Source organism: Hemicordylus capensis, chromosome 10 (assembly GCF_027244095.1).
Source record: "Hemicordylus capensis ecotype Gifberg chromosome 10, rHemCap1.1.pri, whole genome shotgun sequence".
NCBI lineage: Eukaryota > Metazoa > Chordata > Lepidosauria > Squamata > Cordylidae > Hemicordylus > Hemicordylus capensis.
The window spans coordinates 11470395-11484618 of NC_069666.1; the positions used below are offsets into that span (position 1 = coordinate 11470395).

Here is a 14224-nt window from a genome sequence, read left to right on the forward strand (position 1 = left end):
AAAAACCTTAAAACCAAATTAAAACCACAATCAAGTTAAAATCCTTGGGTCTAAAAATACGTCTTTAAGGACTTTCTGAAAGTTTTTGGAGATGGGGAGGCTCTCATCTCAGCAGGGAGTGCATTCCAGAGTGTCAGGGCAGCAGCAGAGAAGGCCTATCTCTATGTAGCCACCAGACAAGCTGGTGGAAACTGCAGATGAACTGGATGATCTTAATGGGCAATGGGGTTCATGGCGAAGAAGATGTTCTTTGCCATGAGCCCATCAGAATATGGCCCTGATGTCAGAAATGAGGCAGCTGTTCATTCCTTGTAACCTTGGGGAGAAGTTGAGAGAGCAGAGGGTCACTGTAATCTCTCTCTGAAACTCTTGATGACTCATCTACAACAGTGTGCCAAAGTGGTGGTGGTTGATGATTGTTTTCATACACTTTGGGCAACACTAGCACAGAATGAAATTCTTTGCTGGTTTTAATTTCAGGATTATTTTCATTCCCTACTTGGACCTACAAACATCAAAAAAGCAATTGAAGAAGCTGAAAGACTTTCAGAGAGTCTTAAACTCAGGTATGCGTAAATGATAATTGCAGGGTAATTGGGATTTAATTTTATATATTGCTCTTTTTATTCATCTCATTGATGTTTGTGCTTTATTATTACTAAAGTTGTTGTTAATCCTTTTGTCAAGGGGCCACTAGCTTAACAAAGAAGTAAATCTTGAGCTTATAAACATGGTAAAAGCTACAATGATGGAACTCCACAATGCCACTAGACCCTTGCAATGAAGAACTGAAACCACCTAGAAGTTTTATTCTTAGAATTAAAATATTTTTCTTAACCAGATATGAAGAAGCAGAAGTACGGAAGAAACTGGAAGAGAAGGAGAGGCAAGAAGAACAGCAGTTGAAAAAGCAGGAATCAAAAGAGGATGCAAAAGTTTCGGCCAAAAACTCTCCAGAAATTTCATCGGATCCCAAAGGAAAAAATCAAATGGTAATTGGGGGGAAAATTTATGTTCTCTTCTGTAAACGTTTTGTTTGATGTTTTTTATTCAAGGCTGTTGTGCTGAAAAAACAAGAGTTGCTTTGTATCTATTGGTACCTAAAAATGGATCATTTAACTTAGCGAGAACCAACTTTAGCAGTTACTTAGCACCACATATTCATATTTTGTTTAATCCTTTTTATGTTTATTTATACAAACTGATGTCCTGTTAGGTCAAGACACTGAAGCCGGATAGTTTATGCACTTGCATCTGAAGTTTATCTGTTTAAATCTCACTTCCCCCCAGAAAACTCCTCCGATCCAACTGGTAGCTGTGATTGTAACTAGCCACTTCTCTTCTTGGCAAGTTGCAGCTGGTGGTTTCAGGAAGGAGCCGTTGGTGGCCAGGGAACATGTTCGCTTAAGAAATGGGGTTTGGCAGGCCTGGGGTCGGGGGACGGACATGGATGGACAAAGAGTGTGTGTGAGAGGGAGGGAGGGAGCGGAGGCATATCAATCAAGGAGACAAATACAGCCGTTTCTAATTGATTTTTCAAAACTAATTTAGATCAATGGTGAGAAGAAGAGCTCAACAGAAAGAAAGGATCAGTCTGAAACTGGTAAGTGACATCTCTTATATTGGTCCCGATTTCTACCCCGGGAAACCTAGGCAAGCCGAACTTCAGTAGACCCCAATCAAAAAGTAGCTGTGCTACAAAAAAAAAGGTCCGCTGGGAAACATCCACATGATTCCAGCAAGTAAATCCAGCAGTCACTAAAAGAGAGAAGGCCACTCCTCCCACCCAATTTGTTACTAACGAGTTGGACTTGGGGAGGAATTCCTTCTCACCCGAAATGTAGAACTCGAGCCCTGGCTGGGGGCAAAATCCGTCCCCTGAATGTTTCCAGTGGCAAGTTTATTGGGCTGCATCAGTGCCCTTTTTCTAGCTGAGGCGATCCCTAGGGGCTGAAAGCAAGAGAAATCACTCCCATCCCACCTTGAACCACAGATTTAGAGCTAGTTCACATGAGTATTCTGGGGTGGTGAGGGCAGGTAGCTCCACAAAACGCTACAGCCTTTTTGTGTTTTCCTGGTTTGAATGTGGCTGTGATCTAGTTGCCTGAATGACCCTCCACACGCTAGTCAGCTCCCCAGTTCCAAGTGAACTTGCAGTGGGTTTCTTGTATCAAGATCTGTACACACGAGGTCTGTTCGCCCTGTGCCTTTCTGTCCAGGACAACAAAAACAAGTTAAGGCCCAAAACAGATATGACTATGAGAAATATTTATATACCGCTTTTCCACAAAAATTTCCCAAAGCAGTTTACATAGATATAAATAAAGATGGCTTCCTGTCCCCAAAGGGCTCACGGTCTAAAAGAGAAACACAAGGCAGACACCAGCAACAGCCACTGGAGGGATGCTGTGCTGGGGGTGGATGGGGCCAGTTCTCCCTCTGCTAAATAAAGAGAATTGCCACTTTAAAAAGGTGCCTCTTTGCTCAGTTAGCCGGCAGGGGATGTATGATTGACCCTGAGCAAGCAGCATGGACATTGTAAGAGACCCTTGAGCTGCACCTTTTATTCCCTTTATTCTTCTAAGATCAGGGGCCGTCCTCTTCCAGTTACACTGCTTATTTGTTTTCTGTTTGCAGTCAGTGATTCTGTCAAGCTCAGACTTGGGCAAATGAAACCTGATGCCTTTTTAAAGACCCGATTCAGTTTCATCTCTTACATTAATAGGAAGAACATTTTCGAACAAGTCACACTGTCCACATCTGGAAAGATATTGGTCAGTGCACTTGGCGGAAACTGTTACTGAACTGAGACACTGATCGATCATCACCTGAAGAAAGAGACAAGCTACTAGACTATCATATTTTAAAATAACCCCAAAAGTATGATTCCTTCTAACTGAAGTTCATGCTGCTGTGTTTAGTTACATTTTATAGTAACATATGAGGAATACATTGTTTTGATACTGGTTTAAATAATTTTTTAAAAATCAAAAATTGCATAATCCTTGTTCAATGAAGTGGAAAATCCATTGTCTATGAAAATTTCTATACTTTGTTCTAGTCATTTTCAAAAGATGACTAAGAATGAACATTTGTGTTCCACTTTATATATCGCTGTTTGTAAATTGCCTCTCTTCTTCAAGGAGCAATCACAGCAGAGAAATTATTTACGATGATGATGGACGAAAGCATCAAGCTGATGATAATGGATGCCCGAAGCTTGCAAGATTATCAAGAGTCCTGCATTATAAACTCTGTCAGTGTTCCACAAGAAGCGATTAGTCCTGGGTATGGAATAAATGCTTCTGGTAGAGTCTTCTGGCTGTTCAGTGTTTACTATTTGTCAGGAGTAGAATGGGGGAAATGGGGAACACCTGTTGACACAGCTGCAATAAAAGGGCTAAAGCATGCAGACTATTCTTAAAAGATTGTTGTGAGCGTGCTTAATTGGCCTGTGGAACCTTTGGCCATGGGATGTAGTAATGTTTGCTGGTATAAATGGATTTTTAAACAGGACTCGGCAAACCCCTGGGCAATAACTCATAGGGGTTCTGAGGCAAAGTTCAAGATCTGGATCGTGATGCGTTGCATCCATAATAGTGCGTTTTGCACCTGCGCAGAACCATTCGGGCAGAATTCATTAGCCACTATTATGAATGCAACGGATCAGTACAAGATCATCAGTTACAGGTAAGCAACCCATTTCGGGGGCTTGATTTCGGGGGCTTGAACCCTGAGGAGTACACAAGGGGAAGAGAGCTGGTCTTGCGGTAGTGAGCATGAATTGTCCCCTTTGCTAAGCAAGGTCCACCTTGCTTTGCCTTTGGATGGGTGACAATATATGAGCTCTGTCTGCTGTAAGATATTCCCCTTAGAGGATGGGGCTGTAGTTCAATGCTAGAGCATCTCCTTTACATACAGAAGGTCCCAGGTTCACTCGCTGGCAGCATCTCCAGGTAGAGCTGGGAGAGGCACCTGCCGGAAACTTTGGAGAGCCGCTGCCAGTCAGTGTAGACAATACTGAGCAAGATTGACTGATGGTCTGACTCTGTGTAAGGCAACTTCATGCCCCTATGTAAATATACCCTCTGTAATACAGTGTGGTGATGGGCATAAAGCCGTCAGTGAGGATGTATGCACCAAGCCATTGCCTGTCAACCTCCCACCCACCTTCCAGTTCTGTGCCAGTGGGTCCCTTTGCATTGACCCAGACTCTTTCAGTTGAGCCCTTGGGATGAGCAAGGAACTGACAGCTGTCCTCAGTGTGCGCCAGAATATATCATCCGGGCACTCTGGGCCATGCGCTTTTCCATACGAGAAGTCACTCAGCGTTGAAAGCAAACTCGGGCCCGGGACCAGCATCTCCATGTTGCCACAGTGTAATCGAGGGGTGTGGTCAGGCCTAGAGGTTTCATTGCTCATCATTCTATTGGATGGTGGCCACAGCTGACTGGGGTGGAGGTCAGTTGCTTGCCACTCTCCTTCCTCGGGTAAGTGGCAAGTTGCCCAGTTGCCCCTTTGAGCCGAAAATGTTCCCATTTTTAATTCCTACTACCTGCTTCCTTCAACAACAGAGTCACCGCGAGCTGGATTGAAGCTAAACTCCCGGATATTTCCAAAGAGCCATGGAAGGAGAGGGGGCAGGTCAGTTATGTGGTCCTGCTTGACTGGTTTAGTTCTGCAAAAGATCTGCTGTTGGGAACACCCCTGAGAAGCCTCAAAGATGCACTTTTCAAGGTGAGCGAGTCCAGGTTGACTTTGAGTAAGGCCCTAATGATGTTCAGAGGACGGTGTTTTGATAAACCTACCAGCAAGCCAAAGCTTTAAAATAATAATAGGCTTTTAAGCAATTCATTATGCCTATCTAAATCTCCATATGAGAGAGTGACCTATGCAGACAGAGTGCTTAACCATGGTTTGTTACCTTTGAATGCCTAAACCATAGTTATTGATCAGCCTAAACCAAGGTGTGAAATCATAAGAATGTAATAGCAGTGCTGCTGGATCAGGCATAAGGAAGGCCTATCTAGTCCAGCTTCCTGTTTCTCACAGTGGCCCACCAGATGCCTCTGCGGAGCCCACAGGCAAGAGGTGAGGGCATGCCCTCTCTCTGGCTCCCCTGCAACTGGTATTTAGAGGCATCTTGCCTCTTTAGCTAGAAGTGGCCTATAGCCACCAGACTAGTCGCCATTGATAGACCTGCTGTCCTCCATGAATTTGTCGAAGCCCCTTGTCGAAGTGCTTCATTTGTCGAAGTGCTTCATAATAAACACATATCATTTTCTGTGCTCTCCACTGTTTCCATATGTGCTCCGTTATGCATGTACTTGTTGTGAAAAGTTAGCTTAGGAAAAGCATTGCGTCTCCCTCATTAACAGGCAAGGTTTTGTTTACCCATGTGACTTGGTTGATCATTGTGAACTGTGATTTGGGAATTCTTGTAAAATACTTTTTTTTTTTAAACTTCCAGTGGGAAAGTAAAGCGGTACTAAAGAATGAGCCCTTGGTCTTAGAAGGCGGTTATGAGAACTGGCTTCTCTGCTATCCGCAGTATACAACAAATGCTAAAGTAACTCCACCCCAGCACAGCAAGAATGAAGCTGTTTCTGTCTCTTGTGAGTATACAAGTCCTTGGGGGCAGAGAGAGGGGAGCTTTCCTAACACAGCAACTCTATGCACAGTTTTGCAGCTGTTTGTGGGAGTCTTTGTCCAGTCCTCTTTGGTGTAGATCACTTTCAGGCAATTGCTTGTGGGGAAGTCAAGTGTGGGGGGGGGGAGGGGGGGTGACCATTGCCCAACTAACAATGTTTTACCCCTTTTCTAGCCGTTCTTAAGTTTCCAAATCTGCCCTGAGCCTTTGGAGGAGGAGAATGTGAATACTGTAATAAGTAGAAAGAGATCAAACAATCTGTTTGTTCTATAGCACAGGGGTTCCCAACAGAGGGGAGACTAGTCCCCCGGGCTACTGGAAGGGCTCCCAGGCGATATTTGGAGCACTTGGGTTCCCCACACTGCAGTTGGGCTATTTGTTCTCTGTCTGAGGACAGCTAAAGTCAATGTGTCCACTGCAGAAGAGGAGGGAAGAGGGTGTAGCCTCTCCTCCTCTGCTCCTGATTGGTTCGCTATGTGTTGAATCTCCGTATACTCCTCCCCTCAGCCTGACTGACAGGCCTCAGAAAATTAGCGCTGAATATTCCCATTGAAATTAATGAGACAAAGAACTTTATTTTCCGTATGAGCAATTTAATGTAAATGTGAACCAGTGGCTGTAGCAGCCTGTCTCCCTAACACTGGAATTTGTATTTTTGTGTATGTGTGTACGTACACACACACATATATATATTTACAGGTTCTATACATTTAAATGTTAACAGTTGTGACAGGCTACTCCAATTTTACATCAGTTAGTAGCTCACTTTGTGTAAATACATCTTAAGTCTTTTTAAAGTTTTTTGGTTTTTTTAAAGCATTTTCTATCTGTATTTTTTTCAGTGGACTTTACTTACCCGTCTTTGGAAGAGCCTGTTCCACCTGCAATACCAGTAGTCTATGTAAAACCTGTGGTAGAAGTTACTGAAGATAGTTCAGGTAATCAGGAAGAGAGAGTAGAGCTCAGACCTCCAGCCCCCAGTGGACCAGTTGCTCCTGCTGCTAAACCTGACAACTTACCTGCCACGATCCAGCCAGCATCTTCAGTGAAGATTATTCCTCAGGTGAGCAGTTTTTTGGCAGGCAATAATGATAATCTTAGACTGCAGGGAAACAGCTCTGTCATTTTGCATACCTTAAATCGTTGCTGCAGATTGGACCAAGCATGCTTTTTGTAAAACTTGAAGAGAGAAGATCTGTACTGTACTGCAGTAAACGGGTGAACAGTGCTGTTACAAATAGAACATTTCCAAACTTCTTCTTAAGGGAAAGGGAGGCCCAAAGCCTGCCTGTGGGGCAGAAGGAAAAGCCCATGTCCTGTATAGACCAAAATAATAGATTTGCATTCAAAACTTGGGACTCCTTTTCATTAAGACAGCAGTCTACCTGGGCCACATTCCAAGCCCATTTTGAAACTTGGAAGGCCCTTAAAAATGTGCCTTCTCATGTGGTTTGATGGAAGAAGGCTGGTCTTCAGAGAAATAGGAAAACCCACTGAAAGGCCGCTTCAGACATTCTTCCCATCACCCCACCCCAGATTCTTTTTGAAGAGAGATTAGGAGCAGACCTCCTATTTGTACACTGAACCCTTCTCCATTCACCAAAGGGAGACATGAATGATCCCAACATTTTCTCCAGATCCTGAGAGACAGCATTTAATCTTCCCGTGTCAGAAGAAATCCCATGTTCAGATAAACAGGAGCAGGGAATGGAGCACCTAAACCTAATCTTCCCCCGGGACAACATCTGAACAGGCCATAAGTGTGTACATTCTGTCCAAACGAGGGGTTTTTTCCAGGGCCATAACATGCTTTTATTTGTCCAAAAACGTTTCAGCCTGAGTAAGACGCACAAGTAGAGAATCTCAACACTGTGTGACTCTTGAGAGAGAACGTAGCATATAATTCTAGTGAAATAGTTCCAGCTCTTTATTCTTCCATTGCTCCAGATTGATCGTACAAAAAAGCCTCCCGCAAAACTGCCAGATGATGAGAATAGGCCCAAAGCTGAAAGCCCAGCGATTGTTGGCAAGTCGCTTCTTTCCAATGGAAGAGTGGTCCCGGATCGTTCCACCAAGCCACCACTGGACGCAAAGCCCACTCTGACAGAGGAGAAAAGCCACGTGCCTGCAGAAAAGGCTTCTCCGCTTGAAGAAGACAAACAAGAAAAAGAACAGGAGAAGCTCAGGCGGGAGAAGCAAGAGCAAGAACAGAAAGCCAGAGAGGAAGAGGAAGGAAGAGAAAGCAGGGAGAACCTCCAGAAAGTGGAAGAGAGGGAAGAACGGGCTAGCAGGGGGCCAGATGAGAAGCAAGAGCCAGAGAAGGCACCAAAGGAGTTGATAGAGGTTAGAAAACCAAGTCAAAATGAGACTGAAAGCCCCGACGTGAAAAAACCATACGTGGACAAAATTGCTGCCAGTGAGAGAGAAAAAGTTATCCGGACACCAGAAGCACAAAGGCGCAAGTTTGTGGAGGAATCTCGTACGACTGTGAAGGGGGATGCCATCTCGAGCAAGGTGAGCAGTTCAGCCGACACAAAAGGCGGGCAGAACATGTTCTCTTGCCAAACACATTTTATTCAGGCTCGCTGCTGAAGAGGAGCAAGGCTGGAAAAGGACCGTACACCAGTGATCTTCACTATTTTTCAAGTGGGGGCCGCTGTGGCGCAAAAAAAAAACCCCAACGGTTTTCAGTGTGAGAGCCATTTCCCATTGTGCTGACCTCTGGGGTGGGGGTGGGTGCCTTTACAAAAATCCGCTCTGTCAAGTCCCAGCACCGCCTTAAAAGCTGTGCGCGCACACACTGCTGGGAAGTGTAGTCTTTCCCAGAGCTTTTCCCATAGAGCTCGATGAGGGAAGGACTATATTTCCCAGTTTTCAATGCAAACCTTCCAAGATGGCGCTGGGGCTTGAGGGGGTTTCCCTTAAAGGAGCCCCACCAGTGCTGGGGGAAGCACAGCCGTGTGCACTCTGTCTGCTTGCCTCTGCCTGGTCCCAGGGGAGCTGTGTGGCGTATTTGGCTTCAGCTGAAGCTTTGCGCTGACCTAAGAAACAGTTGGTCAGGGAACCATACTTGTGGTCAGTGTTCCTTACCATGAGGCACACTGCTGACTTGTCCCCTTAGCTAAGCAGGGTCCGCCCTGGTTGCATGCAAATGGGAGACAAAGTGTGAGCACTGTAAGAGATTCCCCTCAGGGGATGGAGCCGCTCTGGGAAGAGCAGACGGTTCCAAGTTCCCTCCCTGGCAGCATCTCCAAGATAGGGCCGAGAGAGATTCCTGCCTGCAACCTTGGAGAAGCCGCTGCCAGTCTGTGAAGACAATACTGGGCTAGATAGACCAATGGTCTGACTCAGTATATGGCCGCTTCCAATGTTCCTACGTACACTGCCCTGGGTTTCAGCCTGAGCCATATTATGAGGTGTGGTGAGACCCTTAAGAGCAGCCCTGCTGGATCAGGCCCAAGACCTATTTAGTCCAGCATCCTGTATCCAACAGTGGCCCACCAGATGCCTCTGGGGAGCCCACAGGTACTTGTACCCCCTTTTACAGTGGAGAGAGGGAAGGAAGTGGGGCAACCCTGAGAGGTTTGGACCTGCCTCCCTCCACCGGAGTCCTTTGTAAAGTGTGAGTGGGCTTTGCCCCCAGTGAAAAAGTAGAAGCTGCACCAACCTAAAAGTAGTTTTTGGGGTGGCGGACAAAAGAGGATGTACCTCCCCCACAAACGTCTGAAGAAAATGATAAAACTTATTTACAAGAGAACTTGAGTATTCTCTTCTGCCTAGTGGTCTTTGAGTGCAATAGCTCTTTATCAGAGACAGCTGAAAACACGCTTTAAAATATTATTTGGCTACTGTCGCAATAACATGTAGATATTTGAGATGATTTAAGGCTCTCGCTGATTTTTTTAAAATGTGATTGTGTGTGTCCTTTTAAAAAAAAATTGCATTTTAGCAATATGAAACTCTCCAGCTTGCTAAATTTATTCATGAAAATTGAAGGTTTCTCTTTGAAAATCTTTTACAGCAGACCTGGTTTACAGGAGAACCAGAAAGACAATCTCAAAAACCAGGAGCCGTTAGAGAGGATCCTGAACAAGAATCTGAAAAAAATAACGTAAATGCACTCTGGGGTTTTGTGCCAAGCTGATCTAATCTAGAGCAGATGTCATAACATCACCTCATTTTGTATTTGTTGTCATTTAGCTCCATCCTCTTTAAGAGGACTCAGTAAACATTTGTGTTACCTTTCATAAAATGCCAGTCTGTTTGCTAGCGAAAGAAAGAAAACAAATTCATTGAAAGCTTTTCTCTGTCATTCCATGATAGTTCCATCGTTGCCTGTGTGTGATGACATGTTGTTTATGTGTGAGGTGGAGAACTAGAAATGGTCATTTGTAAAGTGATGGAGCAGCAGACATGTACAAATAGACCCATTAGCTTCAGTGGGGCTCTGCTAATGCTCCTTGCGTCTGTGTGGTCTTATTCTTGAACTGTGTCTTTTAGTCCCAGCGGGAGCCGTTAACAAGAGCCCGGAGTGAGGAGATGGGGAGGATAGTCCCAGGACTGCCTGCTGGTTGGGCCAAGGTAAGGAGAGCTTCCCACAATCCGGAATATTAGAAATCTCCTGTGTTTACACATGCAGGAGTTAGTGCTCACGGCTGCGTGCACAAATGCATTTTATCTTCCCTTATTACTCTTTGCGTTTTAAGCGAGGTGTTGTGGAACGTATAGCAGCCGTGGTGCATAGCAAACTACCCCAAAAGTTGAATCTTTGATAGGATCTTGGATGAGAAATGCACAAATCCTACAATCATGGTTTTATTGTTTTATTTTTGGGGGCGGGGGGTGGGAGGTATACTGATGTCAGATCAGCGTCATGAAGCACTTTGTTGAGAGCTCCTCACATGGTTCTTGTCTCTTATTGGAAAACACCAGCCTGGGTCAGATTGGTTTCATAGAATTGGGAGTGCTGGCTGACCTCCAGACTAGATTACTCCTGAGTAGTACTGTTGAGTAACTTGGTCTGGATATCAGCCAGTGAGAGGAAACTAAAGAAAGAGCCAGCATTCAAACTGGGGAGAGAAATGCACAATGCAGATATGCATTGCGTTGCCAAAAACAGACCCTCCCTGTCTGGTGTTGCCAAAAACAGACCCTCCCTGTCTGGATTATTCTGGAAAAATATGAATCTGATGGCAATGATGAACAGCCTTTTAAAGCCGTCCTCATGTCTTCTTTGTGCCACTTGAAAGTTTCTTGATCCGGTCACTGGGACCTTCCGCTACTACCACTCGCCAACCAATACAGTCCAATTGTATCCACCCGAAATGACGCACTCAGCCACTCCGCCTTCCACGCCACCAACCCATAAAGCGAAACCTCAGGCCCCCGTTGACCAACGGGACAGGGAACACTCCAAACTGAAGCGCTCGTACTCCTCACCAGACATAACTCAGGCCATTCAAGAGGAAGAGAAGAAGAAAATCACCATCACTCCTGCGGTGAACCGTGAGAATAAGTAAGTCTCTGACAAACTGTGTTGCAGGGCGCACGGCTATAAATATTTTGGCAGGTAGTTCAGCACATGGAAATAGAGGCTGTGCTGTTCCTGGTCCCCTGCTGTTCCTGTGTTATTGAAACACAGACATACTGTGTTTCAATAGCATATACTGCTAGGCACTTGATGGGGGTAAGTGGAATTCCTCTTGAAGGGTTCCAAAGGATTCAGTGTTTAGTTCCAGTTGTTTTCGTGCTTCTACAAAACATTGCTGTGCACATTGCTGTGGTAGTATGGGGGCTTCCACTTACCCCCATCAAGTGCACATTGCATTCTTATCTAGTTCTCCAATTTGCCAGTACAAGTATACTTGTATTTTCTGGGAAGTGCAAGGGACCACAAAGTGTCCTTTCTGCCTGTCACCCGAGTGACACTGAGCATGATCCTGCCAAATTTAAGTACTTTCAAGTCTTCAGCGGGAGAATAAATCTAGCAAAGCTAATGCTAGCTTTGGCTGGATCACACCCATAGATAAGGCACACTTTTTGCTCTATTATTATTATTATTTAGTCAGTACCCCTTAACTTTAGACACTGGACAATAACTATTGTCCTCTGTGAGTTCACTTTTCTTCTCCCCAGTGATTCCCGGGAGACATGCTCTAAACTCAAAGGGACAGCACATCCCAATTGGAATAAACTAGGCTTTTTTTGCGTCAGGGAACACCACTCCACTTTTTAAGGATTCTGTCTTTCTTTTCAGACCATTAAGCTACACTAAAGCTGAAATTTCGAGGCTTTCTGCATCTCAGATTCGCAATCTCAACCCTGTGTTTGGAGGAATGGGACCAGCTCTTACTGGCCTCCGTAATTTAGGAAACACTTGCTACATGAATTCCGTGTTACAGTGTCTGTGTAACACACCACATCTAGCTGATTACTTCAATAGGAACTTCTATCAAGAGGATATAAACAGGTAACTGGATTTTATGTGTGTATCGCTTTGCTTCTGAGTGCAAAACTTGTCACAACTATTTAGAAATTCCACTGCATCTTCAGAAAGAGAGTAATATTTTTAACATAAAGGTCTCTTTGCCACAAGTGCCTGTAGAGAAAATTACATTCTCAGCAGGACATAAAGCAAGTGTTGGTGAATAATAGAATTCAGGTGTTGTCAGACTTTGGGTCCTCAGATGTTGCTGGACTACAACTCCCATCATCCCCAGCCACAATGGTTGAAGGGGTGGGGGGCCATGGCTGTTGTAGTCCAGCAAAATCTAAGGACCTAAGTTGACCTGGTCTGTGAATGTGCCAACTTTCACTCATATTTTATTATTAATGTGGAATCTTTTTTAAAAGCTTCATCCATGCATGCATATTTGAAGAACAAACATACAACTTGTAGCATTCTGTTGCTAAAACCTTTCGTTTCAGATTTTCTTTCTTTAAATGGTTAACCATTAAATTCTTGTGTTAACTGTAGGTCAAATCTCTTGGGTCACAAAGGCGAAGTGGCAGAAGAGTTTGGCATAATCATGAAGGCCCTGTGGACTGGGCAATACAGATACATCAGTCCCAAAGACTTTAAAATTACCATTGGGAAGATCAACGACCAATTTGCAGGGTACAGTCAGCAAGACTCTCAAGAATTGCTTCTGTTTCTAATGGATGGACTCCATGAAGACTTGAATAAAGTAAGGTTTTTTTTGTTCTTGGGAAATATGGATACATTTCATTGGAAGTGCTGTGTTACAACAGAGGGGTGTGATGTTTCACACACTGTCTTCCCTCTCCTCTCTTTCGTAAGCATCTTACACAATTTTCCACTTGGGTTATAAGACGTTTTCATCATCTAGAATGTGTTAGCAGTGAGATGCAATGAATTTATGTCTGGGTTTTCAGCAAGGGATGGAGAACACTCTTGTGGGAGTGAGCATGATTTGCCCCCTTTGCTAAGCAGGCTTCATGTTGGTTTATATTTGGATGGGTGACAATAAGTGAGCACTGTGTACTGTAAGATACTCCCCTTGGGGGATGGAGCCATGGGCTTGGAAAGACTCTTCTGCCAACAACCTTGGAGAGCCGCTGCCAGTCAGTGTAGACAGTACTGAGCTAGATGGACCAATGGTCTGACTCAGTATATGGCAGCTTCCTATGATGTCCCTAGATTTTGCAATAGGTTCACAGTGCATAATTAAGTGGAATTCTTTGCCATGGGACTCATGATAGCTACTGGCCTAGATTAGACACATTCTTGAAGAGCTGGTATATCAATAACTACTAGCCACCGATGACTAAAAATCTCCCTATGCAGAGGTGGTATAGCTTTGAATCTGTGAATGGAGGATACCACATGTATGAACTTTCCAGGGATCCCAGGGCACAGCTAGATATTGATCCTTCAGTCTGAACCAGCCGTTTTTCTGTTCTTTGAACTACTTTTAAAATATAAGTTGAAACTTGAAGTCTTAATACGACCACAACATTTGCTGGATTATGTGTGATGGAAGATGCCTAAGCATTCAAACATTTTTATAGGGCATAGGAATTGTGTGTCCATTTATTGATTGTGCCTGCGAATAAGCATTTAGGGTTTGCCTCTTCAAATACACAAACAGTAATCATAAAAGCGGGGGATCCAGGCCATCAGGAGCATCTCCTGAATTGGTTCCTTTGAAGCTGTGGATTAGCTTTTCTCATTTACTGAGCTCGTAGTGTAAAATGATTTTTATATCATTCTGTCCTTGCCTAGCCTATCCTTTTTAAAAATTGGAGTTTAAAGGAGAGGAGAGCCAGTCTTGTGGTAGCAAGCATGACTTGTCCCCTTAGCTAAGCATGGTCTGCCTTGGTTGCATTTGAATGGGAGACTAGAAGTGTGAGCACTGCATGATATTCCCCTCAGGGGATGGAACTGCTCTGGGAAGAGCATCTAGGTTCCCAATTCCCTCCCTGGCAGCATCTCCAAGATCGGGCTGAGAGAGATTCCTGCCTGCAGCCTTGGAGAAGCCGCTGCCAGTCAATACTGAGACAATACTGAGCTAGATAGGCCAATAGTCTGACTCAGTATATGGCAGCTTCCTG

The 14224-nt window shown here is 44.5% G+C and overlaps 1 protein-coding gene across 4 annotated transcripts in view; it reads left to right on the forward strand.

The window, feature by feature from the left end:
- The window catches only part of USP8 (ubiquitin specific peptidase 8), a 29548-nt gene that overhangs the window by 9708 nt on the left and 5616 nt on the right, over positions 1-14224 (forward strand). For 3 of the 4 annotated variants that reach the window (XM_053273146.1, XM_053273144.1, XM_053273145.1), the window contains 13 exons: positions 481-566; positions 842-992; positions 1552-1603; positions 3144-3288; positions 4575-4737; positions 5471-5615; positions 6493-6713; positions 7598-8164; positions 9672-9761; positions 10151-10231; positions 10900-11165; positions 11907-12119; positions 12627-12837. In XM_053273146.1, the coding sequence (XP_053129121.1) occupies positions 481-566; positions 842-992; positions 1552-1603; positions 3144-3288; positions 4575-4737; positions 5471-5615; positions 6493-6713; positions 7598-8164; positions 9672-9761; positions 10151-10231; positions 10900-11165; positions 11907-12119; positions 12627-12837 (2391 nt within the window). The remainder of the gene's footprint in view (positions 1-480; positions 567-841; positions 993-1551; positions 1604-3143; positions 3289-4574; positions 4738-5470; positions 5616-6492; positions 6714-7597; positions 8165-9671; positions 9762-10150; positions 10232-10899; positions 11166-11906; positions 12120-12626; positions 12838-14224) is intronic. The other variant, XM_053273147.1, reaches the window with a different exon arrangement.